General features: G+C 43.0%; 1 protein-coding gene across 3 annotated transcripts in view; it reads left to right on the top strand.

Moving 5' to 3' along the window:
* The window catches only part of LOC111863721 (calpain-1 catalytic subunit), a 152,898-nt gene that overhangs the window by 124,799 nt on the left and 3,744 nt on the right, over window positions 1–24,355 (top strand). For all 3 annotated transcript variants that reach the window (XR_004512957.1, XM_023850305.2, XM_023850292.2), the window contains exons 6-16: window positions 3,791–3,931; window positions 4,463–4,637; window positions 5,366–5,610; window positions 7,046–7,218; window positions 10,548–10,750; window positions 15,224–15,381; window positions 18,222–18,300; window positions 19,679–19,775; window positions 21,355–21,482; window positions 22,747–22,939; window positions 23,991–24,046. Coding sequence is in view for 2 of the 3 variants with exons in the window: in XM_023850305.2 (XP_023706073.1) it covers window positions 3,791–3,931; window positions 4,463–4,637; window positions 5,366–5,610; window positions 7,046–7,218; window positions 10,548–10,750; window positions 15,224–15,381; window positions 18,222–18,300; window positions 19,679–19,775; window positions 21,355–21,482; window positions 22,747–22,939; window positions 23,991–24,046 (1,648 nt within the window). In the remaining variant the exon portion in view is untranslated. The remainder of the gene's footprint in view (window positions 1–3,790; window positions 3,932–4,462; window positions 4,638–5,365; window positions 5,611–7,045; window positions 7,219–10,547; window positions 10,751–15,223; window positions 15,382–18,221; window positions 18,301–19,678; window positions 19,776–21,354; window positions 21,483–22,746; window positions 22,940–23,990; window positions 24,047–24,355) is intronic.

Genomic DNA, 24,355 nt, shown 5'->3' with positions numbered 1-24,355 from the left:
ATCACATCCAAGGACACCGTATTCTTGAAGATAATATTAAAATGGAACTTATAGTAACAAGTTATTAGGATGTAGAGTGCATTCATCTGCCTCAGGAAATTGCTCAGTGACGGATTGTTGTTGAAACGGTAATATGCAATGGTCGTCTCCTGGAATGTGACCCCGTGTAGTCTAGTGAGAATCTACTAAAGAGTGTGGCGTCATTTCAGAAGATAATAATCAGTCATTTCCGCCTGGAACTCAAGTCACGCATATCGGACTGTTGACTGAACACCTGCACATCGGATATCTCTCTTGTAGACAGTGACTGATTTTGTCTTGCACGTCTTCATTTAATGGCTTACCATTGTTTCTATGAAGCTAATGAAATGGATAAGGGTCTCGAGAGATGAAGATGTAACTCAGGAGCGGACCTGCTCTTGCATTTATAACAGCCATGTTTTTATACCGTCGGTTCTTCTTCCTCTCTTTTCACTGTCCACAGATGCAACTGGAGAATTGGTTGTTTCATTATTTAACCATCCACAGGATGAAAACTTCGACATTTGAAGGAAAAAAAAATACTATCAGCATGTGACACTCGTCCCTTGACTTGTGTAATGTGCTATGCCTATCAACGGTCATTTTCAGGAAACATGAATGAATGAATGAATGAATGAATGATGAATGAATATATGAGGGGTGGGCCATAATAATCTGGCTTTTCACTGCGACCTTCAACGATCTATTGTGCTTTCTGGGAAACTTGATTTGACTTAAAGGAATCAGCTGAAATTTAAATGTGACTTTTATAAAACCCTTCTGAAATGTCATATTTGCAGGTAAGGTAAACCTACAGAAGTATACGGAGATAATGCAACGCTTTACGGAGAACCGGAAGAGAGAATGCAATGCATTACTGAGAACGGGAAGAGATAATGCAACGTATTACTGATAATNTTCACAATCACACGCAATCACTTCCTTTCTCCACTAATTTCCATCCTGTATCCTGTTCAGATTCACGCTCAAATAATATGTATAAGTTCTTCTTATACCATGTCACNAAGAGATAATGCAACGCTTTACGGAGAACCGGAACAGATAATGCAACGCATTACTGATAATCGGAATATATAATGCAACACATTACTGAGAACCGGAAGAGATAATGCAACGCATTACTGATAACCGGAAGCGATAATGCAACGCATTACTGAGAACCGGAAGCGATAATGCAACGCATTACTAAGAACCGGAAGAGAATGCAACGCAAAACTGAGAACCGGAAGCGATAATGCAACGCATTACTGAGAACCGGAAGAGATAATGCAACGCATTACTGAGAACCGGAAGCGATAATGCAACGCATTACTGAGAACCGGAAGAGATAATGCAACGCATTACTGAGAACCGGAAGCGATAATGCAACGCATTACTGAAAATCGGAAGATATAATGAAACACATTATGGGAATCGGAAAACTCCATTATCTAATTTTCGCGCAGAAACGAAAGTAGAACACTCCTGTACCCGGCCGAAAATCTTAGGGATTTTTATCCCAGGTACATACTAAAGGAGGAGGACTGCATCTGAGGCCCAATCAGCACCTTGTCCAGTGGCTTCCTGGGACATTTCCTCTGCAAGTAAAGCGGCCTAGGAGCCAAGCTGACCACCGGCCCTCATCTAATACTGAGAATGAATGGAGCCATGCCTTCAATTTCCCATACATACATATTCACAGCTTGATGCTTAATTAATTGAGACGTGATAAGAATTTGCCTTTAACTAACCTGTTACTTTCCCTCTGTTGGGGTCGTGGGGAAAAATGCATACTTTTCGATAGGAACGCCTGAAGGAAAGAGACAAATTTGAAGACATAGGCATATAAGGGAAGATATTATGAAAATAGATTTTAAAGAAATGGGATGGGAAGGCGTGGACTGGATTGATCTGGCTGTGGATAGTGACCAGTGGCGGAGTCTTACGAACACTATAATAAATGTTTGAGTTCCATAAAATACTAGACAGCTCTAGACTAGATGAACAACTGTTGGCTTCTCGAAAGGACTCGGCTGCATGGAGGTACACTCCATGTTAATATACCTGGTCATTCTCAACAGAGCGAACGATATTTTTGGTCGAGTCCACTAACTGAGCAGACTTGGGGTTTAGATTTCTTGGCAGCCTGTATTTACGCCAAGTTGGTATTGTTCTCTTCATACTCAGCCTCCTGTCCTTTCATTGCTTTTTGCTGTCTGTCCGAGCCCATTCCCGTTCTCGAAGTACGAGTCCAATTAGGGAAAGTTCACCTTATACGAAGAAACAGTCGATGCTGGGAGACAGCGCATCGTGAATACTGTTTAGTTGTTTTACGATACTGCCGCATCTCAAGTGTGAACAAAACATACCACTTAATAAATACAAATATTATATTTCTGGACATTATCCATTGTTCTTTTTTCATTTGCAAAAAAAAAAGTGTTCAGAGTCTGGATTCTGTCTTCGTCTTCAGATGAAACTTGTGAATATTTTTCTTTTTTTTTTCATACAGAGGATTTGTCTCTCCAGTGATAACTTCTATTCTGATAGTTCTCTGGTGTTGTGCCTTACACGTGTCGAGTTTTTTAATGTTATACTGTTTTACCGTAACTCCCGCAGATGGTTTACGTTGTGCTTGGTTTTTATAGCGTACCTTGTGTTGATACAGGTGTCCGGAGATAGGGACTAGGTCTCTTGGGCCCAGCTGAGTAGGTTTCGCCCGAAAGCGCAGACACGGTGTACTTTAAATAAAAACAGAACGATGGAAAATGTCAAGAAACATAATATACGTACTTTTGTTAAAATATCATCGTCAGAAACTTTTAGTTTTTGTTTACTTAATTAATGGAGGCGATACGTTCCTCCGAAACGTCGGTTAACACCACTTATACACGGTGCCAAATCCCAGAAGACTGCTTTGTTCATACTTAATTAATGTTTCTGTAATGACGCGTTTCCTACAGAATGTAATGTTTCCATTCTAACTCCTTTAGCCTGAAACTTTAAAGGAAGTAAACCACGCCGTCCTTTGTCTTTCAGTCAGTAGGCTGCATTTATTTAGGCTATGTACTTGTTTGTGTATTGATTTATTTGCTAATTAATTTTTGTTTCGTGTTTGTTTACCTATTTAAGGATTACTTTGCTCAATCGTTTTCATTTGTTTGTTACTATGTAGCTTATTTGGTTACTTGCTCGTGTATTTATTTATTTTCCGGTCACGGTAGCCGAGCGGTCTAAGGTATGTACTGTTTTCGCTCACTTGGAAACCGGGATCGTGGGTTCGAATCCCACTCAAGGCATGGATGTTTAGTTTGTGTGTGTGCGTTTTTATGTGTTTGTGTACAGGTAGAGGCCTTGCGACGAGATGATCACCCGCCCAAGGAGCCCTACTGAATGTGTAAGAACCAGAAAAACCGAAGTGAACGGAGAAGTTCATGGAGGTAGGCCTAGGCCCACTGGGGCTGTAGTGCCAAGGGAAAAAAATTATCCATTTGCTAATTAATTTTTGTCTCGTGTTTCTTTACCTATTTAAGCCTTATTTTTTTCATTTATGTTTGTTTAATTGTTTACGTGTATTTGCATTTGTAGTTTGTTTGCTTATTTCTTCATTCGTTTTCTCCTTCATTCGTGCAGATTAATTAACCCTCACCAATGACATAGATTTTAAACTACGTGTCCAACCTTCTGAAACGAAAGTGTCACCCAGTGACTCGATTTGCCATACCCACGGGAGCAATACCTGTACATCACATGGTCATGCTTATTGTAGGTTCCGGTTCTGGCACTTCGGAGAGTGGAAGGACGTCCTGGTGGACGACAGGTTGCCTACGTACAGAGGCAGACTAGTGTACACTCACTGCACAAATCCAACAGAGTTCTGGGCCGCTCTACTGGAGAAAGCCTACGCTAAGTAAGTGTTGATACACTTAGAAATATGGAGATAAGTGGCCAATATACAGTCCACAAAGGTGAACTTAGTGTTTCGGATGTGGGGGGGAGTAGGCGCTAAAAATTTCTAATCGCAAAAAATATCGGCATGTTACCAACTGTTATACAGAGACTTTGACGTTGCATTTCTTTGCTGTAAGGGGTTCCCGTTTCTCAATAGGATAAACTTACCATAGGCAGATTCTATTATAATATAGGACCTTATTACTAGGGAGGAGACTTTGCTGTGTGTAATTCCTTCATTCTGTTGTGATCCTTTCACTTAGAGGGTCAAAATACTTGGGGTCTCTTTATTATATGGAGTTTCCTTTGAGCTACAGTGTTCTTTTAGAGTTATGTTGCTCTGTGAGCCAGTTTAGTCTGAAAAGAGCATTTTTTTTTCTGAGGATCAACTTAATTTGGGTTTGCTTGAAATTATTTTGATCTATGGTCATTCTTTTATCTCTCCGTGTTGTGTGTCACATGCATTTCTACAGGGTGATGCCGGTTGCAGGTTGTACGGATGCTACGAGAGCCTGCAGGCGGGCTTCACCACGCGGGCGCTGCAAGACCTCACGGGTGGCATCGTACAGAGCTTCGGACTCGGTAATCAGGACCGCTACCTCACGTTTCAGGTGCTAAACAGTGCGGTGCCTCGCTCTAGCCTACTCGTCGCCAGCATCAACCACGTGAGTTGGTCCTGTCCTGTACATGACAAGTTCATCATCGCTAATACCGGAGCCTGAATCTAACAAGATGGCTCATTATTTCAGGAAATTTTCAATAATCATAATCTGATAACGTAAGAGGAATTGATACAAGATTTGAGGTTTTCATGGCGGTGACTATGAAGAATGCCGTCTTCTGGGATGTGGCGCTGCGTAGATCTTGTGTGAACCGACGTTTCGGAGGAACGTCGGCTCACACAATATTTACACTGCGCCACATCCCAGAATACGGCATTCTTAACATGAATTTCTTAATTGACGAGATGAATTTGTGGTTCAGGAAAATCACATCAGGCGGCAGATGATGAAGTAGTACAGGTCTCATGATTGATGGGACAGTCTCATGGAACGCAGTAAGCACCGTCTGCTAACTAAGATCTGCGAGTCTCATTTCACTTGACATACTTCGGCGTTTCAGAAAAATTTTAGTAGAAATCTGCTTCTAACTCAAAACAAATCTCGTCTGAGGCGAAATGAACCAATGTTTTAGGATAATTGCAGTCACATGATAAAGCAGTGTAAATCTCACGTTTTACGAGATGTTTTACTACAATTACAACAAATGTGATCAGTAACGTAGCATGCATCTCGTGTTCCACGAGATGGTTTCAAGATTTCAGAATAACTGTATTCATCGCCATGTAATGTAATAATAGTCTCGTGCTTGACGAGATGTTCTCATGTTTTAGGAGAAAGACAACAAGCGACAACTGCGGCTGCGCAACGGATTAATAACGCAGCACGCTTACAGTGTGACGGGACTCGCCAGAGTTCGCGGTCCCCTGGGAGAGACACCTCTCGTGAGGCTACGTAATCCATGGGGATGCGGCGAATGGACCGGTCCCTGGAGCGAGCGTTCCTGGGAGTGGGACGGCCTATCCGACAGGGACAAAGAGCTTCTTAGCGTCAGGGTCAGGAACGACGGGGAATTCTGGTGCGTGACAGTGATGCCAGCTGTTGAACGAAACTGTACTCATGTTGATTGATCCCTACCTTAACTGCAACGTCTTCCAACGGCGGACGTTCCCCTTCCTCTGGCTTCCTGAACTCACCCCATGCCCCATCTAGCAGCTTCTAACAGCAACAGCTCACGACTGGACCTCAGCAGTCCTCTAACTGACTGACTACATTTTTTTTTTAATTCGCTTAGTGGGGGGTGGAGTCCAATTGGATCCACTCGGCACGGCGGCCACTGATTGGCCTATTGTACCCTGCCCCGGGTGATTATGATGATGGAGAATTTGGTGGAATGAAGATTGGCAGGGGAAACCGAAGTACTCGGAGAAAACCCGCCCCAGCGTCACTTTATCCACCACAAATCCCACTTGACCAGACCCGGGATCGAACCCTGACCGCCGCAGTGGGAAGCCAGGGACTAACCGCTTGAGTTATGGTGCGACCTAACTAAGCGACTAACTAAGTCACTCATCAAACTGACTCCCACCAACTGTTCTGCTTATAATATCTCGGCATGACCATACAGAAAACACCGTTCCATTGTTGCTGTTTACGGACCGTTTCCTAGTAACGGCCCTTGTCTAGTTGTTTGTTTCGTGGTCGTTGCCTAGCAACGGGTCTACATGCTCTATTAATAATACTATCTTAAAATAAGTCATGGTTGTTTCTTTTCAGATCACTCTTAATCGAGCATTCTTGGTGAACCTGTCGTGTTCGATTCATCATCATATATAATCTGTGAGCTGAAAAATGTATTCCATGTCTAAAGCATCTTTTGTGATACATCTTTCCAAGCGTGTTCAACGAAATCTCTGAAATGTTGATTTTGTTTCCAGTCGTATCTTTAAATTAGAAACTGTTAAATTTCTAAAAATGACGTAAATAGATATACCAGCATCTGATGACGATGATGATGATGATGATGATGATGATGAAGCAACCCGAAAGATCATTTAGCTGGTAAATTTTTAATAATGGCGTCATTATACACGTCAATATCTTATGATGACGTTGCCCCAAAAGATGCTTTAGACGCGGTATTGTTACTATACATCAGACTGAGAGAATATTCATTGTCTTACTTCTGTGAATGAACGTGTCCATAGCTTATTCGTTCAATTAATCTTCTCATCTACCATTAGGTCTTCCTAGTGGTTTCTTCCTTTCAGTTTTCCTGCCAAGACTTTGAATGAACTTGTCTCCTATACATGCTATATGCCTTGCCCACCTCATACTTATCTATTTGAACATTCTAATAATATTTGACGAGGAGTGAATATTATAAAACTCTTTATTATTCAATTTTCTTCAGCCTTCTGAATGAAATTAAGTTCTATAAACAGCCAAAAAGGAAATAGTATTCACTCCCATAGATATGCACGAGCCGCCACTGCAAATTTATCGTATTTCAGGATGTCTTTCGAAGACTTCGCGCGCCACTTTACTCACCTGGACCTTGTACATGTCGGACCTGATGACTGGATGAGTGAGCCCGCTCTGCATTCAAAGCAGCCCTGGCGAGCGGTGCTTGCAAGACGCAGGTGGCGTTCTGGATATAACGCAGGCGGTGGGCCCAGCTACACAGGTAAAGTACACTTTGGAGACCACCCACATTCAATCAAACGGACCACGGCAGCTCCAACGCCCATTGGTTCGCGCGTCGCCTAGCGATAACATACCTCCTACACGCTAGTCGTCGATCTAAGTCTAGGAAACATCCATTGCTACGCAACTACTCAGTAATCAGGTATATATTGCGATTGGCGACTAGCGTGTCGGAGGTACGTCGTCGCTAGGCGGCGCGCGAACCAATGGACGTTGGAGTTGCCGTGGTCCACGCTGATTGGCTAGCGCGTAATTCAATGTAGGTGGCTCCCACAACACCAATTGTAGTCCGGTAAAACCGACGTTTCGGAGGAACATGTCTGCATCATCAGGGCTTGCTACCTGAATCATACTGGTTTATTTGTTGGCTTACTGTCCAGCTCTGAACTGAAGGCTACGTGAAATTGCTGTTTAATTTCACCGGAGTAGAGAGAAGATAGATCTCTTCGTATGCAGGAATGGTGTCATATATGAGATATTGTTTCATTCTCTTTGCTGTGACGAGATGAATTTAAAGTCACAAAGAGAAACTCGGAACACTTAATCACTACAAATTTGAACACAAACTGAACATCATAAAACACAAAAGTTTGTTCACATATGAATATGAAAGCTGGGCGCAAGCAGTAACGTAGTTGGTTGACGCACTATGCTACAAGCCGGAAGGTCGCGGGTTCGATTCACGATGAGATCATTAGATTTTAATTTGACTTAACACTTCCAGCCGCACTATGATCTTGGGTTCGGCTCAGCCTCTAATAGAAATTAGTACCATGAATCTTCCTTGGGGGTAAAGGCAGCCGGCGCGTAAGGCTGACAACTTTAGCGCCATCTGTGAGCCGATTGTTAGAGAAAATGTGGCAGCCAGGATTTCTATGGGTCTCCACAGCCAGGTAAGGCCAGACAGTATCACTGCCTGACACCGTATAAACGAATTCATAATTCGCGCTTACCTTGGTCAAGTGTGGACGGTAGCAACAGCGACGACAGTAAACTCAGAAAGAAGTATTTTCTTGTCCAGTTGACAAAAACCTCCTCTCACCAATCACACGCTAGCTCTACTGAAGAAAGTTGTTTCCGCTTTGCGCTGAAGAGTTCGGACCGTGAAATCGACGTCGAATACCATCAGAGTGTATCACTTACTTTGAAATTTCATGAATCATATGCTTCCAATTCCGTAACATGTTTCTACCATTATTAAACCATCGTCAAGGTAACTTTTTAACGGATATTGAAAGGGAAATTTACGTAGTATATGCGTTGAATCCAAACCATAATTCTAAAGGGTTCTGACGATAGTGGATTACACACAGAATTACCGGGTTTCTTGACTTTTTCCATCGTCCAGGATTGTAGATAATAGAAGACACGACGTTTCGGAAACTGGATCTGTTTCCGTCTTCAGGTGAGGAGGGAAGACACCTAGAAAGAGCTAATCTCCAGGCCAGTGATTGAGATTAGCTCTTTCTAAGGGGCCCAACTGAGTAGGTGCCTTTCTTCTTCACCTGAAGACGGAAAAATATCCAGTTTCCGAAACGTCGTTTTATTTTACTTCCTAGAATTCCGGACTATGGAAAGAGCCCAAAAACCCAGTAATTCTGCAGGTCGTAATTGTTCAGAATTACTTTACCATAGTACTAAAAAGAAACTAAAATCGCCATTAAAATAAAAAAAAACGAATAGAATTGTCACATAGTAAGTGTAACTATAGACGGGGTTTGGATTTGTGAATGGATTTATTGACCGCTTACAGGTCGTAACTACAAATATCTATAACACTATCGCTATTTCCACACTTTATAAAATCACGCCTTTCCAGCTCGCAGTATCTTCACTAGAAGTTGCCTAGTAACGGCTTCTAACAGTGGCTAGTCCTCTGCTTCTGGGCTCAAGTCCTCCATGAGCGACAGCTCCCTGCCAACTGCCTCACTAGTTCAACTGACTGCCTCCCAGGTTGGGGGCCATTTCACACCAACCTCCTAGTTTTCTCTCCACAGCCTGACTCTCGACTGAACTATTCTTGTCAAAGTCAAAGTCACATTGCTACTGACGGTCAGTCAGTCAATAAGTTTTGGTTTCTCGCCCCTTCTGGCGCTCATGACCAGATATTTATTACTGTTTGACAGTTACGGTCTTGTTTTTTGTGGGGCGCCCTCTCTGACGAGAAGACAAGTCTGCCTTTTATATATGCTTCTGGCCATTGCCCAAGCAGTCTTTTATGGGTACGAGTCCTTTGGGACTCGCGACCATATTTTACTCTCTGAGATTTGAAACTTCACATTTCGTCGCCTCCTACAACTCGCAGGGTCACGGCGGAGGTATTCGACCCCGCCTCCACACGGGTCGACCGTTCACGCTGGTATCTTACTCTGCTTATTCTACCCCGAAGATGGAGGCTATGTGTTCCTCTAAAACGTCGGTTAGCTTTCAACGGACTAAACAGCGTTATATCTCAGAAGATTGTATTCATCATAAACAGCGGTGTGAGAACTTCAAATCCTACAGGGTTATTGAAGTTTATGAACGTGTTCACAAGATGTCAGCACCTGCTTGACACGGTTACCGAAGAGTCTCGTATTAATGAATCGGCATCGACAAATCCAGTCACACAACCGTCACCCAGTTGTATTGTTTGAATAACAAGGGACAATGTGCCGTTCCCACGGTTCTGAACATGAAGATGTGACGTCACTTAGTATGATACATCGTTACCAATGTTCCGAAGGAACTTACTGTTTCCATCTTCAAAATAAAACAGAAAGCTGACTGCGTATATGAATTTATTTCCCTGGGCGAAACAAAGGCAGTAGGGAGATGAGTATTGTAAAGAATACAGAGCACTATCTTCTGAGCCGTAGTGACATGTGGTCCAGTAGAAATTCACCGGAGCCTCTGGGGACGATAAAAGCTAAAGGTTAATCTTCCTGTAACAGACCGTGAAGGCCCATAGGGTTGTGAGACGCTGAGGCTACCAAATTCCCTAGACAATCGGCTCACAGATGGCGGTGAGGTTGTCAGCCTTATGCGCCGACCGCCCTTTACCCCCTAGAAAGATTCCTGGTACTCGTTTCTCTTAGAGGCTGAGTCGACACCAGGACCATAGTGCAGTTGGGAAGATTAGGTCAATTGATAAAATCCACCTCATCGGGACTCGATCTTCCATCTTGTAGTATAGTCCGTCAAACAAGCACGGGAATGTGTCTTCTGAATGAACTAACGTTGCTGTATTATCATCGAACTGGAGTTAGTGTTCCTACCCATCGTTGATGTCTCCAGACACGTTTAACGCAGTTCTTGTTTATGTTGCAGACACGACGGCAATGAATCCTCAGTTTCATATCCAGATACCGCGGACGAACAGCAACAAGTGTCATGTCGTGGTGTCCGTCACACAGTTCTACGACACTCTTCCGGAAACGCGCAAGAAGAAACCGCTGTTCGCCATTGGCTTCGCGGTGTACGAGGTTCCCCACGCTACCGCGCGACTCACGCCCAACTTTGTAGCAGAACAGGTAGGCCCCTAACAGAGAACTGAGAGCCGCGATAGCTCAGTCGGTATGGCGACTGGGCTACGAGATGTAAAACCAAGGTATCCGAACTGAAGTTATTTTACGCGCAAGAGATATTGACGTTCTCCAGAACCATCCCTCTTAACCCACCAAGCCTCCTATCCAATGGGCGCCGTGGATCTCTTACTCCGGAGACAGAGCTTCCGGTGTGTGAAGCTGACCACACATCTCCATCTTGTGCTGATGTTAAGAATGCTTGGAGCTATTTGTCAACTTCCTCGGTGCGTCTTCGTGACGTGATGCGTAATTTGGCAAAGGAGAACTTTTGCTTTATTCCTTTATCATACATTGCAGACTGGCTGTACTACCGAGGAGTGAGGATTCCATACCATGCAGAAGTAAGAAATATTTTCTTCTCAGTTACTCCATTGCTGCGCGTTACGAAGCTGTTACCCCCATTGCCTAGCAACGGTCGTTATTTACAGACAATACTTAGCAACGGATCTACATGCAACAATATAATTTGTTCAGAATCTTTCTACTGATTGTAAATATATATGTTGCCCCCTTTTCTTTAGCATTCACCAAGAAGGTGTTTTTTTTTCTATTGCTAGTGGGGTGGGACTAAGTCCCTTGTACTGCGGCTACTTCTGGCCTATTGTACCAGCCCCAGATGATAGGTGAGGGTGATTGTGGAGCAATTGGTGGAATGAAGATTGGCAGGGGAAACCGAAGTACTCCGAGAAAACCTGCCCCAGAGCTACTTTGTCCACCACAAATCCCACTTGACCAGACCCGGGATCGAACCCGGGCCGCCGCGGTGGGAAGCCAGCGACTAACCGCTTGAGCTATGGCGCGGCCTAGAGGTGGCTTAGTAAAATTCTTCGCATTATAGAGCCTTCATTACGCAGATGTGTGAACTTCACGCTCTGAGGAGCCCTGTTTTCTGAGGTACGGTGCCACGTAGTCCAGTAGAAGCTCACCTGCATTTTGGAGGAACGTACTGCAACCATCTTCAGAACTTCAACTCTCAATACGGCGGTACTATGTGCCTGCAAATCGGCGTCACATTCTGAAAGAGATTTCTCTTAATAATCGCAGCCAGAATGAACTCGCATCCAAATTCACGGAATTCGCTTTACGCCAGAAAAGAATTTCCTCTGCCGGTTGGATGTAAATGAGTTTAGGTGTTGAGGATAGGGTGATGTAGAAAATAATATTTGTTCTTATAGGGAATCGGACCCCGTTCACTTTACTTGCCGTGTTTTACAAAATCGAACATAACCAAAAATCTTTTCTTGAAACTACCTTTCAGTAAATCAAATTAAAGGCCGTTCACGGCAGTCGAGCGGTCTGAGGCATGTACTGTCTTCACCCACTCGGAAGCCGGGATCCTGGGCTCGAATACCACACAAGGCATGAATGTTTCGCCTGTGTTTGTGTTGTCCTTTGTCTAGGTAGGCCTTGCTGCGAGGTGATCACTCGTCCAAGGAGACTTAACGTCTGTAAAATGATCATGAAACTGAAAAATCAGAGGCCAGGGCCCAAGGGGTCTATGGAGCCAGTGAAAAAGAAAACAAAATAATTAAAAACAAATAATTCTGAGAGGCAATTTACGGATATTAAGATTATGATCTTGTGAGTCGTGATACCATACAATTTAGTAGATAAGTATCAACGTTTCGGAGGAACCATATTTCTGCAGTTTCACGGCATCACATAGCACGAGACTGCGCGATATGAAGTATTCATCAGACAGACGTGCCGAGATAATTGTGAAAACAAGCTACAGTGCGTAATCTAGCGGACGGTAGGGAAACTAGACTGTGTGTTTAGTCAGTTTCACGCGAGAGAGCAGCATATGGAGCTGTGCAGCTATCAGGGTGACATATTGTCGCAAGAGGTAGTGCCTGGTACAGAGGGCTAGAAATCATCCGAGAAGACGACGACGCTAGTGTAACGAAAACAAAAATTAAAACTAAATGCGTCATTCGTAAAAATATGTTTATCAAGACATTTGTATATGAAATTAATAAGAGCAAACAACTTCTGATTCGCTGTCAAGTGAATAGCATCGATTGTTGGTCCATTTTTGCCTTGTTATTTAACGACGCCCTCAATATCTAGACTGTACCTTCGGATGATAACGTGAATTACGAATTATGAATAAGAATGTGTTAGAAAGGAAGCTGTTATATCCTACTGGAAATATTATACTAGCAGTTATATGGAAGTATCGTGGAAAATCACGAAAATCTCATTCATAGTAGCCGATATCCTACCCGAAATTCGAACCAAGCTCCTTCCATATAAAATATTAGACCTCTACCGCCAAAGCAACCTCTTCAGTTATGTTGGTTGTAATAAAGATTGAAAAACCCAAAGGTGAAGCTATCCCTGTAACAGACCGTGGAGGTCCATAGAGTTGTGAGACGTCGAGGCTGCCATATTTTTTGGACAATCGGCTCACAGATGGCGGTGAGGTTGTCAGTCTTATACGCCGACCGCCCTTTAACCCCAGGAAGATGCCAGGCACCCATTTTTATGTTAGTGGCTGAGTCGACCTCAGGGTTATATTGCAGCTGGAAGGATTAGGTCAATTGAACAATTCAGTGACCTCATCGGGAATTAAACCCACGACCTTCCGGCTTGTAACTTTATTGTTGAATTTGGAAATAAATCATAGAAATCATCAAATTGTCATTTTTCTCGTAATGTTTGAGGATCTAGTGGCGGTGACTGTGAAGTGTACGAACTTCTCGTTTGTAACGCAGTGTAGCTCGGAGAGAGCCCCCATAGGGTATATATATACCGTATATAAAGTGCTCAACTAGTGCACGGGATTTCTCAAATGCAGTAGAGTAGAATCCTGAATGTCTGACTGTCGGTTATCCCACCTGACATGAGCGCCAGCACAAAACCGGCTTAACTTACCTAACTGTACCTTAAAAAACTCTGTCCCTCACAGATCCAGGTTATGACTTCCTGAAATTTTAGTTTTTCATCCCGTTTTGGTATTCATTTTACCAACTAAATATTCTTACACGTTATTTCGTCAAGTTTTTTAGAGGCTGCGCCATAGCGGTTAGAAGCTGGCTTCCTAACGCGGCGGCCCGGGTTCGATCCCGGGTCTGGTCAAGTGGGATTTGTGGTGGACAAAGTGGCGCTATGGCGGGTTTTCTCCGAGCACTTCGGTTTCCCCTGCCAATCTTCATTCCACCAAATTCTCCATCATCATAATGACCCGGGCCAGACTACAATAGGCAAATCAGTGGCCACCGTGCCGAGTGGACCCAGTTGGACTGCACCCCCCACTAAACGAAAAGTTTTGTAGATATTTACTCAGTATTTTTAATGTTATTCTTATCACGTCGTATGCGGGACCATAGGCGGGGTATGGAGCGGTGAATGGGTGCCTTGAACACTTATACACGCCACTCGGAACTGCGTGTACAATCAAATACAGCGCTAAAGCTGATCTGCACACTCCACAAATCATTACAACATACGATATGCCTCAGTCTTTCCTAGACCTCCCAAACCGTTGCTTTGTAACAGCTCTAAACAATGGATATTTTTCAGCTTCTGTATTCACGTCGTTGCCCGCTGGCTAATACTTTACAACTGAACTCGTTGCTCCAGCTGCCTTGATTATGGCACGGACCACATAGAAAACACTTTTTCTATTGTTGCATTCGTGTCCGTTTCCGCAGGAGCGTGTTTACGAAGCCGTTGCCCAGAAACGGCAGCGACGCGGACCACAGAAAATACATTTATTCTATTGTTTCTGGCGTTACCCAAGAACGGCCGCTGTTTACAGAGTCACTGATTAGCAACGCGTCTATACGCCACAGTATTATCCGAAATTTTATGGTTATCCGTCCGCCCTTTCGTCCTATTTTGATCGTATAATCGGGTAGATTCTAAAGGGTTATAGTGTATAACACTCAGAATTACTGGGTTCCAGCGATTGAAGTTAGAACTTTCTAACGGACCAACACAGTAGGTGTCTCCTACCCTTCACCTGAAGATGAAAACAGATCAGAAGCCGAAACACTGAGTTTGTGTGTGTGATTGTGATTTTGTTTGAATAGCAGAACATGCCGGGGAACGCGGTAACGTAGTTGGCTGAGGCACTATGCAACAAGCCGGAAGGTCTTCGGTTCGATTCCCGATGAGGTCATTGCATTCTTCAATTTACCTAACCCATCCAGCCGCACTATGGCCCTGGGGTCGACTCAGCCTCTAACAGAAATGAGTACCTGGAATCTTCTTGGGGGTAAAGGGCGGCCGGCGCGTGAGGCTGACAAGCTCACCTCCATTTGTGAGTCGATTGTGTAGAAAATATGGAAGCCTCGACGTCTCAAACCCTTTATAGCAGATGATGCATAAATTCCAAAAACCCAGTAATCCTTAAGGAGAATCGGAGTTTTGCTGGATTACGAACAACACTTATTGTCTTGTTTCTGTTGATAGAAGCCGCTGGATGTCACGAATCACTCGGTGGCCCGCGAAGTGGTGACTTTCTTCACCCTTCCCCCAGGTGACTACATCGTGGTTCCTCAGACCAACATTCCCAACTGCGACGGCAAGTTTCTGCTGAGGATCCTCACCGACGAACAGAGCAACATCTGGTTAGCATCATAATACGAGCTATATCCGGAAAGTAAAGATACAAATCCAGTAAAAATGCAAGGCACGGCAACGTTATGCTCGCAATGTGTGTTTAAAATGTCCGTGTCGATTCAGAATCCCGCCAAATGTGAGGTTTTTACAGTATTCACGCGAAAGGAGAAACTGCTGCTGAAACTTGTTTCTGTTCACGGCGAAGATATCATGAACAGGCAAAACGTGGCAAAATGGCGTCGTGAATTTGAAGCGGAAAGAAGTTTTGTTCATGATGAAGGCCATACGTTGTCACTGATGAAACCTTCCAAAAAACTGATGAAAACATTCGTGCTGACAAACGTTTAACCATCGATGAACTTCATCAGCAATGTCCAGAAATGTCAAGAACTGTTCTCCATGGCTAAGAGAGCAGGCGGGAGATTTCTACGAAGCTGGAATAAAAAAAATCGTTCCCAGGCTCGCTAAGTGTATTGCGATCCATGGTGACTATACTGAAAAGTAAACAAAGATGTGTTGTAGAAGTGCTACAAGTGAATCCAAAAGAAAATGCTTCACAAATATTGTCTGGACTTTGTATCTTTACTTTCCGCATATGTATCCTACATTGGTATCGTTAAACTGAAGACATCGATTTGAGGAGTTTGTAGTAGGCGTCAAAGAAATCAAACTACTACTACTGGTACCACAGAAAGAACTCCCATGGATCGAGTCTCTCCACATTACCTTCGAGCTTTCGCGCTTCCCTTTGACGCCTCAGGGTTTCTTTTACAAGGGGGCGGGGAATCTGTTTCCCAAGGAGGGGCAAAGAAATTATTTAAGGAGAGACAACCAGAAACTATTCTTACAAACATATTGTCACGTTGTATGGATGATTATAGAGGGAGTTTTGAATTGGATATTGGATTTATTTGCTCCTCATACACACAACTCATAAGTACAAGTAATTATAACGGTCTCACACACTCCAAACATCGCTGTACCCACAGCACACACAACGTCTTGTTTTCACAGTCTGACTTTCAACTGACTCTTATTTTCTTCACAGACTCCCATACAGACCTGACTTGGTAGCCCCAGTTGCTTTCCTTATAACTTCTCAGCACGACCAGGGCGTGCGCAACACCATTCTCGTATGCTAGCAGCTCCAACGGGAATGTGTTTATTGAGCCGTTCCCTAAAAGCAGCCGCCTATTCTTGCTTATTAAGTATCTGGTGTCAAGCAACGGTTGTAGTTCCATTGTCTGTTTCGCGTCCGTTGCCTAGAAACGAATGTTGTTTCAGAGCCGTTCGCTAGCAACTGCTGTTTCTCTGACTCCACAATTCTTGCTTTGAGTAAATATATTTAAGCAGTAGCACTTGAATATTCGGGATAGAAGTATAAGTTAAGAAAAGAAAGAAATTGTAACTTAATTTATTATAAATATTTTTTTTATATTTAATTATTCATTAATTTGAATTTTAATCTATTTGGTGCAGATGCTGGTAGCAGTGACGTTTTCCCTTCATGACATTCTGTTATATTCCCTTCCACTCTTCAAACATTCTGTTCAGTCGAATGTCTGTAGCCATCACATTCACTGGCGCCATCTTAATTTTGCCTGGTTAACGTAAGCCAGAAGAGGAAAGAAGAGAATTCAACAAAAGACAGAGAGGTGGGAGGTCTTGAAGATAATCATCCCCACCATATATGGTACATCTTTCTGCAGTCTCGGTATAATCAGCTCAGTAAAGCAGAGTTCTTCTTGAGAAGCTACTAGTCACACAGCTTATCGAGAATTTCCTTGCCATTTCTGGAACCTGGAAGCACATTAACATATTAACAAGACCCGCCAGTGGACCACCACTTCACAGTAGATTTTTTAAGACACATTTTAATATTTTCGTTCTATTTATGACTATGTCTTTCAAATGTTCTCTTCCTTTTAGCCCTTTCCAGTCAAAGGTTTGTGTATAATTCTCATTTATATATAGATCACACATTGTCATGTATACACGTATATGTGTGACTGTAGATGGGGTTTGGATTTGTGAATAGGTTTATTGACCACTTACAGGTCATAACTACAAATAACCATAACACTACCGCTGTTATCGCACTTTACAGCTCACCAGAGCACGCAGTCTAGTGTTCTAAGTCTGTTACCAGACGTTTCCTGGTAACGGCTCCAACAATGGATATTCTTCTGCCACCGGTCTCATGTCCTGTCTTCACAGACTCCCGTACAGAACTGACTAAGCTCTAACCTTATCCCCTGCTTATAACATCCCGCTACGGACCGAGTAGGAGACTCCGTTTTCAACAATACCTCTATTGTTGCTCTTTAATTCTTTGCTGTGGGAACGTGTTTACCGAGCCGTTGCTTAGAAACGTGTGTGGTATATTTGCCTGTTTCGCGGTCGTTGCATATTAACAGCTCTAAACTCTACAAAGTCCTTTTGAAGGAGCCACCAATTCTGCAGCTACTCAAGAATTTCCTGGCATTTTATGGAACCCGAAGGTTCGTTACCGTGTTCACAAGACCTCTCCATTGGTCCCTATCCTGAGCCAGATCAATCCAATCCATACCATATCAACCTATCTCTCTAAGATTCTTTTTAATATTGTCCACCCACCTACGCCTTGGTCTTCCCAGTGGTCTCTTTTTCAAAATATCTCGCAGGTTGACTGACTTTAGTGACAGTGATGTGATTAAATGCTCTGACAAAATGACTGATTAAATTACTTTCGTCACTTACTTGAGTGACTTGTTAAGTCAGTACATAACACCGTATCCCAGAAGACAGAATTCTTCATAGTTACCGGTGTAAAATCCTCAAATCCAACATAATTGGCGTCTGTTTTCAGGGAAGTGAATGAGGACAACATGCTATTCAGAACCATCTCTACAGAGTTCATGGACGATTCAACAGCACCAATAATTCTGGTAAGTCCCTAGACTAAGCTTGTCAAATCCCAGGTCCAGTCATAACCGTAGTATCTATGTAATTAAAATATTAATGTGTATATATTAAATATATACTTAGGAAATACTAATTTAAGCTGGATGTCGCAGTGGTAGGACCAGGGTGTCAAACTTCGACGTTCCGAAATGTAAAAAGCAATATTCAAGTATGTACCAAAAGAAAAAGAAAAGTATTAATATCTTATGTTGGGCAGCAATTGATGGACCGATGTTACCGAAAATACAATTTTATAGACAAATATTAATGTGCATTCACATTAGAAAAGCCGAGCGCCGAAAATTTCGACGATTACAAAAATTGCTATATTGAGAACATGTGACATCTGTTGGCTTTTTAACTGAACTTCGTTGTCAAGAAAAATATTAAGAGAGTGAATTCCATATAGTAGAAGTTCTTTGCTGGCTTGTGTTATTTGTTTAGCTGCGTTTCTAGGGCTGACTCTGTCCCGTTCATTCTGGATAACAAAAGAGGCTGGAAGACCACATGGCTCGCAGTATTCTTATTAATGTCTAATATCTGTGATAATGGTTAGTAATTATTTCGTAATTACGAGTTCTCCTTTTTCAAAGGACAATTAATAGAAACTTACATGACACTTCCATTTTTACATAATATTATTTTTTTCTCTCTCTAAAGATTTGCGGTAGCGTAGTAGGTTGAGGCACTATGCTACAAGCCGGAAGGTCGCGGGATCGAATCCCGACGAGGTCACTGAAGTTTTTTCAATTTCCGTAATCCTTCCAGCCGCATTATGGCCTTGGGGTCGACTCAGCCTCTAACAGGAATGACTACCAGGAATATTCTTAGAATGTTCTTGGGGGTAAAGGGCGGTCGGCTTTACCGCCATCTACGAGCCGATTGTCTAGAAAATGTGGGAACCTCAACGTCTCACAACCCTATGGGCTTCCAAGGCGTGTTACAGGGATAGCTTTACTTTTACTTTAAAGATTTTTGACAGTGGTTAAATATTTTCGTCAGGGTGGAATTTTAAGAGGAACGACCGAGGCGGTGGCCCCGAGGCCTCCATAAAACAGGAATATAATTCGCAGATTTTATTGAGACATTTCTTTATCTAAAATCACAAACAGTTAGTTTGTATTTTTAGTTATAACCCTAAATTAATAAAAATAAAGATCTCCCATAACGTAAATTTGTTTTACTGATAGGGGCCTCCTAACTCTGATTACCCTGTGGACTCACACAAATATAAATCCTGCCATAATTTTCGATATTCATAATTGTCTAAAGCAATTTAATATCCATGACGTTTCTGGAGTTGTTTCTATTGCTTTCTTCATGTTATATTCAAATTTACTTCTTTATTTTTTAACGTTTCAGCCTGACGGGAAGTCCATTGCCGCCAAACTACTTGTTAAATATCCCCCGGAAGTAGATGCATTGCAGTTGCAAAAAATACTCAAAGCTCACTGGAAAGGTAAGGCTTCGTGCAATCAATCACATTAAAGTTGAATTTGAGATTGTAATGACGGTAACCATGGAAGGTATATTGTTCTGAGGTTTGACGTTGTCTAATCTAGTAGGAGCGTACATATCTCTGCTTGCTACTTGCCTTCTTTGGTTTACTTTTGACCGTAAAGATGGAGGCAGTACCTTTCTTCGAAACAGTGACAAGCTACTAAACTATACGGCGTAACGTTCACCATGATAGTAATCTTCAACCTTATTAAAATTTTTCATAAGATCTGATCATTGCCAATCTCCCTTAATGCAATTTTAANGCGTCGCGGGGGGGGGGGGGGGGTGTAACTTGCCTGCCAGAGAATAAAGAACATTATGCAAGCAGAGACCTTGCGGATTGGTCCACGTCGGACTTGTATTCGGTAGGTCCCTTGTTCGAATCTTGCTCGGAATACCAGCCATCCTGGCTAAGTTTTGTCGTAATTTTTCGCAGTCTGTGCAGGTGAATGCCTGGATAGTATCACTGGCGCCGTAAAGTAGCCCACGCCCGCTTCCTTTTCCATAGGTACAGTTTTGCCTAATGCTATAATTCGTATCATATTAGTACTTAATATTCGCTGAATTTGATACAGCGTCATTAAATAACGTAAGATCTTTCTATCCTTATTTAACGCTAGACTTAAAATAAATGTAGTTAGGTTTCTTATAAGTTTGTGTATGAACGCTCACCCATGAGAGTATGGTCAGACATTTTCAGAACACCGGACTCTGGACAAAATCCAAAAACTCAGTAACCTGAGTGATCTACACCACCATCAGAACCCTTTAGCATATAAAGAAAGTCGTCTTCTGGGATCTGGCGCCGTGTATACAGAGTATTCACAACGCGACTCACCTGTCCTGAAGATGGAAGCGATACGGTCCTCCGAAACGTCTGTGAAAACCAAGAATACACGGCGCCAGATCCCAGAAGACGACTTTCTTCATAGTCATCGCCGTGAAAACCTCAAAACTTACCTTTGGCATATCTATATAAATAAAATAGCAGAAAACTACAACAGCGAGCGAAATTGTAGTACAAAAACCTCCTGAAGCCGTTTTTTTTAATTCTCTTAGTGGGGGGTGGAGTCCAACTGGGTCCACTCGGCACGGCAGCCACTGATTGGCCTATTGTAGCTTGCCCCGGGTGATTATGATGATGGAGAATTTGGTGGAATGAAGATTGGCAGGGGAAACCGAACTGCTCGGAGAAAACCTGCCCCAGCGCCACTTTGTCCACCACAAATCCCACTTGACCAGACCCGGGATCGAACCCGTGCCGCCGCGGTGTGAAGCCAGCGACTAACCGCTTGAGCTATGGCGCGGCCGTCCTGCAACTGTTACTCTTGCTGATGTTAAAAATGTCCGACATTAGAGCCCAAAGACGATTTACAGCGCCGAACAGACGTTTGAAGAGCAATTTCATGACGTCATTCTTGCACATTCTGTCAATAGCAACTTTTGAAATTTTGATCTGAGTGGTTCCTGTTTTGATGTTAATGGGATTTGTTCTAGTAGATATAATGAACTAATAAGAGCCTCACTGCAATTCCTAGTGTACCTGTCCGAGAAGCCGAGCCTGGAACTGTGTAAAAGTCTCATCATGCTCAGGGACTACAATATCAGCGGCCGTATCAACGTAGTGGACATCCCAGTCCTCATGCACATGCTGCAATTCTGGAGGGTAAGGTTATGTCTGGCAGTTGGCGGCACTGATTCTAAATATGTATCTGTAAATATGTAAATATGTCTGCCTCAAAACATCTAGGGTGATACTTCATAACCTTGTACAGGAACGTTACAGAACAAAAGACCCGTATATAAGACGAGATATTTGGTGTGGTAATTTTGATGCCCATCGTAGGTTCGTATCAGAATCCAGTAACTTTGTAATGATGACATAATGGCCTGTGTCACTATCTGATAATGACGTAACCTCAAAGATGTTTTGGACGCAGTTTACCAATTGTGTTGCCAAATGAAGCATTTCAGCGAAATTAGAAATCAGTTGTTTCTGTGGTGGACAGTTTTATGCCTGTGTTTCTCAGCAAGAGAGGACTAAAGCAATGGAAATTATTTTCGCGCATTGAGTTGGCATAACTGTAAATTTCTCGACTTGTATCCGGTAAGTTCTCCATTCAAATTTCTCCCGGGATGCAGGATATCCTGACTGAGGTCTTCCGTGGTCCATGGATTTTCTCAGTTCCTCCACGGCTACTTTTTTCCAGTTAATTTGAATCATAAATCATGCAGTCTGCATGCTGAGATCTTCTTAAAATAGGCCACACGTTAGTTAAATTATTAGAAAATTTATTCTAATTTTTATTAATTAATTTATAATTTATTATTTGGTCTCTGACATTAAGGGGGGAACATACAGTGAGGGTGTTTGAGAACAGGGTGTTGAGAATATTTGGACCCAAGAGAGATGAGGTGACGGAAGGTTGGATAAAACTGCATAATGAGGAGCTTCATAACATGTACTCTTCACCAAGTATAATTAGAATGATCAAGTGAAGGAAATTGGATGGGGATGAAATGTAGCACGAATGGGGAAGAAGAAATGGGAAAGCCAGAACGAGAGAGACCACTAGGAAGACCAAGACATAGGTGGAGGCTCTTATGAACAAGGTGATGAAACTTCGGGTTCCATAAAATGCTGGGAAGTTTTTGAGTAGCCTCAGAATTGGCGGCTTCTCAAGAAGGGCTCAGCTCCATGAAGTTAGTTATTATTTAGCTCAATTTAATTTTATTGTAGTAATTTTAATAGTATTAATGATAAAATTAACTTTACCTTCAGTACGACGCAACTGAGATGTGTAAAGGGCGTGTAGGTACAACTCTACGTATTCTTGTGTAAGTGACAGTAAGAACTGGTAAAGAACCGTACTGCGTGTACGAGTCGCAGTCCTCCCGCAGTAGATGGATGTGCCGTTTGTCTTCCTCAGGTCGCGTTCCACAAGTTCGACCGCGGACACTGTGGGAAGACCAGCAGCTACAACCTGCGGCTTCTGCTGTGGGAGGCGGGCGGTACTGCAAGCAACAAGGTGCTCGAGTGTCTGGTGCTCAGGTTCGCCAAGAACAAGGTGCTCACCTCGGAGTGCTTCGTCATGGCTATGGTGCGCCTCCACCTCGCTCATGGTGTGTATCCAAAACGCAGACGTACAGCCGTAGGTGGGGAAGTTGTGTGGGTTGAACGTGAAGCACGCGAAGGCTGGATCTTCTGAGTTGGAATGACTTGCATTTTGATAAGTACCAGGGTTTAGGAAGGACTTCCTGATTCCATATTGAGGGTTGAAAAGCAAGGCGTTCTGAAGTAGGGTCGAAAATATAGGGGTTGGGGGCACTATGTTTCAAGCCGGAACGTCGCAGGTTCGATTCCCGATGAGGTCATTGTATTTTTAAAATTGACCCAATTCTTCCAGCCGCGCTATGGCCTTGGGGTCGACTCAGCCTGCAACAAAAATGAGTACCAGGTATCTTCCTGGGGGGTTAAGGGCGGCCGGCGTGTAAGACAAACAAACTCAGCGCCATCTATGAGCCGATTGTTTTGAAAATGTGGGAACCTCGACGTCTCACATTCCTGTGGGCCTCCACGGCCTGTTACAGAGATAGTTTTTACCATTTTGTAGGGAAGGGAGAGGAAGGGCTGTGGGTAAGAGTGAACTAATGTACAAACAATGCGATCCCGTAGCCCAGAAAATGACGGCTCTTGAAGATGAGAAGTGAGTAAAAGGTAAAGTTGTCCCTGTGCTTAATTATTTAAGCACTACGCCATGAAGCCATATGGAGATGGATGTATAGATACAAATTTTCTTGACCTCGACACTAGTTGGAAATGAGTGGTCAGCTTCACGCCCCGGTCGCTTTATCCCCGAGGAAAGAGTCCCCAGTATCCATTTTATAGGAGGTTGGGTGGACCCCAGAGCCGGTCTGGACGACATGGAGAAGTGAAAATTCTTGCCTCACCGGGACTCGAACTCCGACTCCCCCGTCCTCCAGCCCGTAGCCAGTCGCTATACCATCTGAGTTATCCCAAAATATAAAGAGGGAAATAAATTAAAGATATAATATATAACATAATAAAAACAAATTAGGTTAGTAAAATAACAGAATAAAATAGAAATTGAAAAGAAGTTTAAAAAAGAAAAAAGTAAATCAAATAAATGATAATTATATTCTCTGTTCACAGAACGCTACCATAGTCTGGACACAAAAATGAAGGGGAATCCCCTGTCGTTAGAAGAGGTGAGCGATATCTCTCACATTTACATATCCTGGCCCCACACCCAGAATCGAACTTGTATCTCCTGCGCCTAAGCATTGAAACGCCATGAAGTGTATGCTATTTTGTATTGTAGTGAAACATCCAGTTCGTGAGGAAATTAAGAGTAGCATAAATTTCGGAAATGCTTGCTTCCATTCAGTCCAGAACCTTTTGTCTTCTCTTCTGCTCTCTGAAAACATAAAAATTAGAATATACAAAACCATAATTTTGCCTATGGTTCTGTATGAATGTGAATCTTGGTCTCTGACATTAAGGGAGGAACATAGACT

The sequence above is a fragment of the Cryptotermes secundus genome, unplaced genomic scaffold, assembly GCF_002891405.2.
Source record: "Cryptotermes secundus unplaced genomic scaffold, Csec_1.0 scaffold1705, whole genome shotgun sequence".
NCBI lineage: Eukaryota > Metazoa > Arthropoda > Insecta > Blattodea > Kalotermitidae > Cryptotermes > Cryptotermes secundus.
The sequence above is the reverse complement of the archived record's forward strand: the minus strand, read 5'-3'. Positions and strand labels throughout refer to the sequence as shown.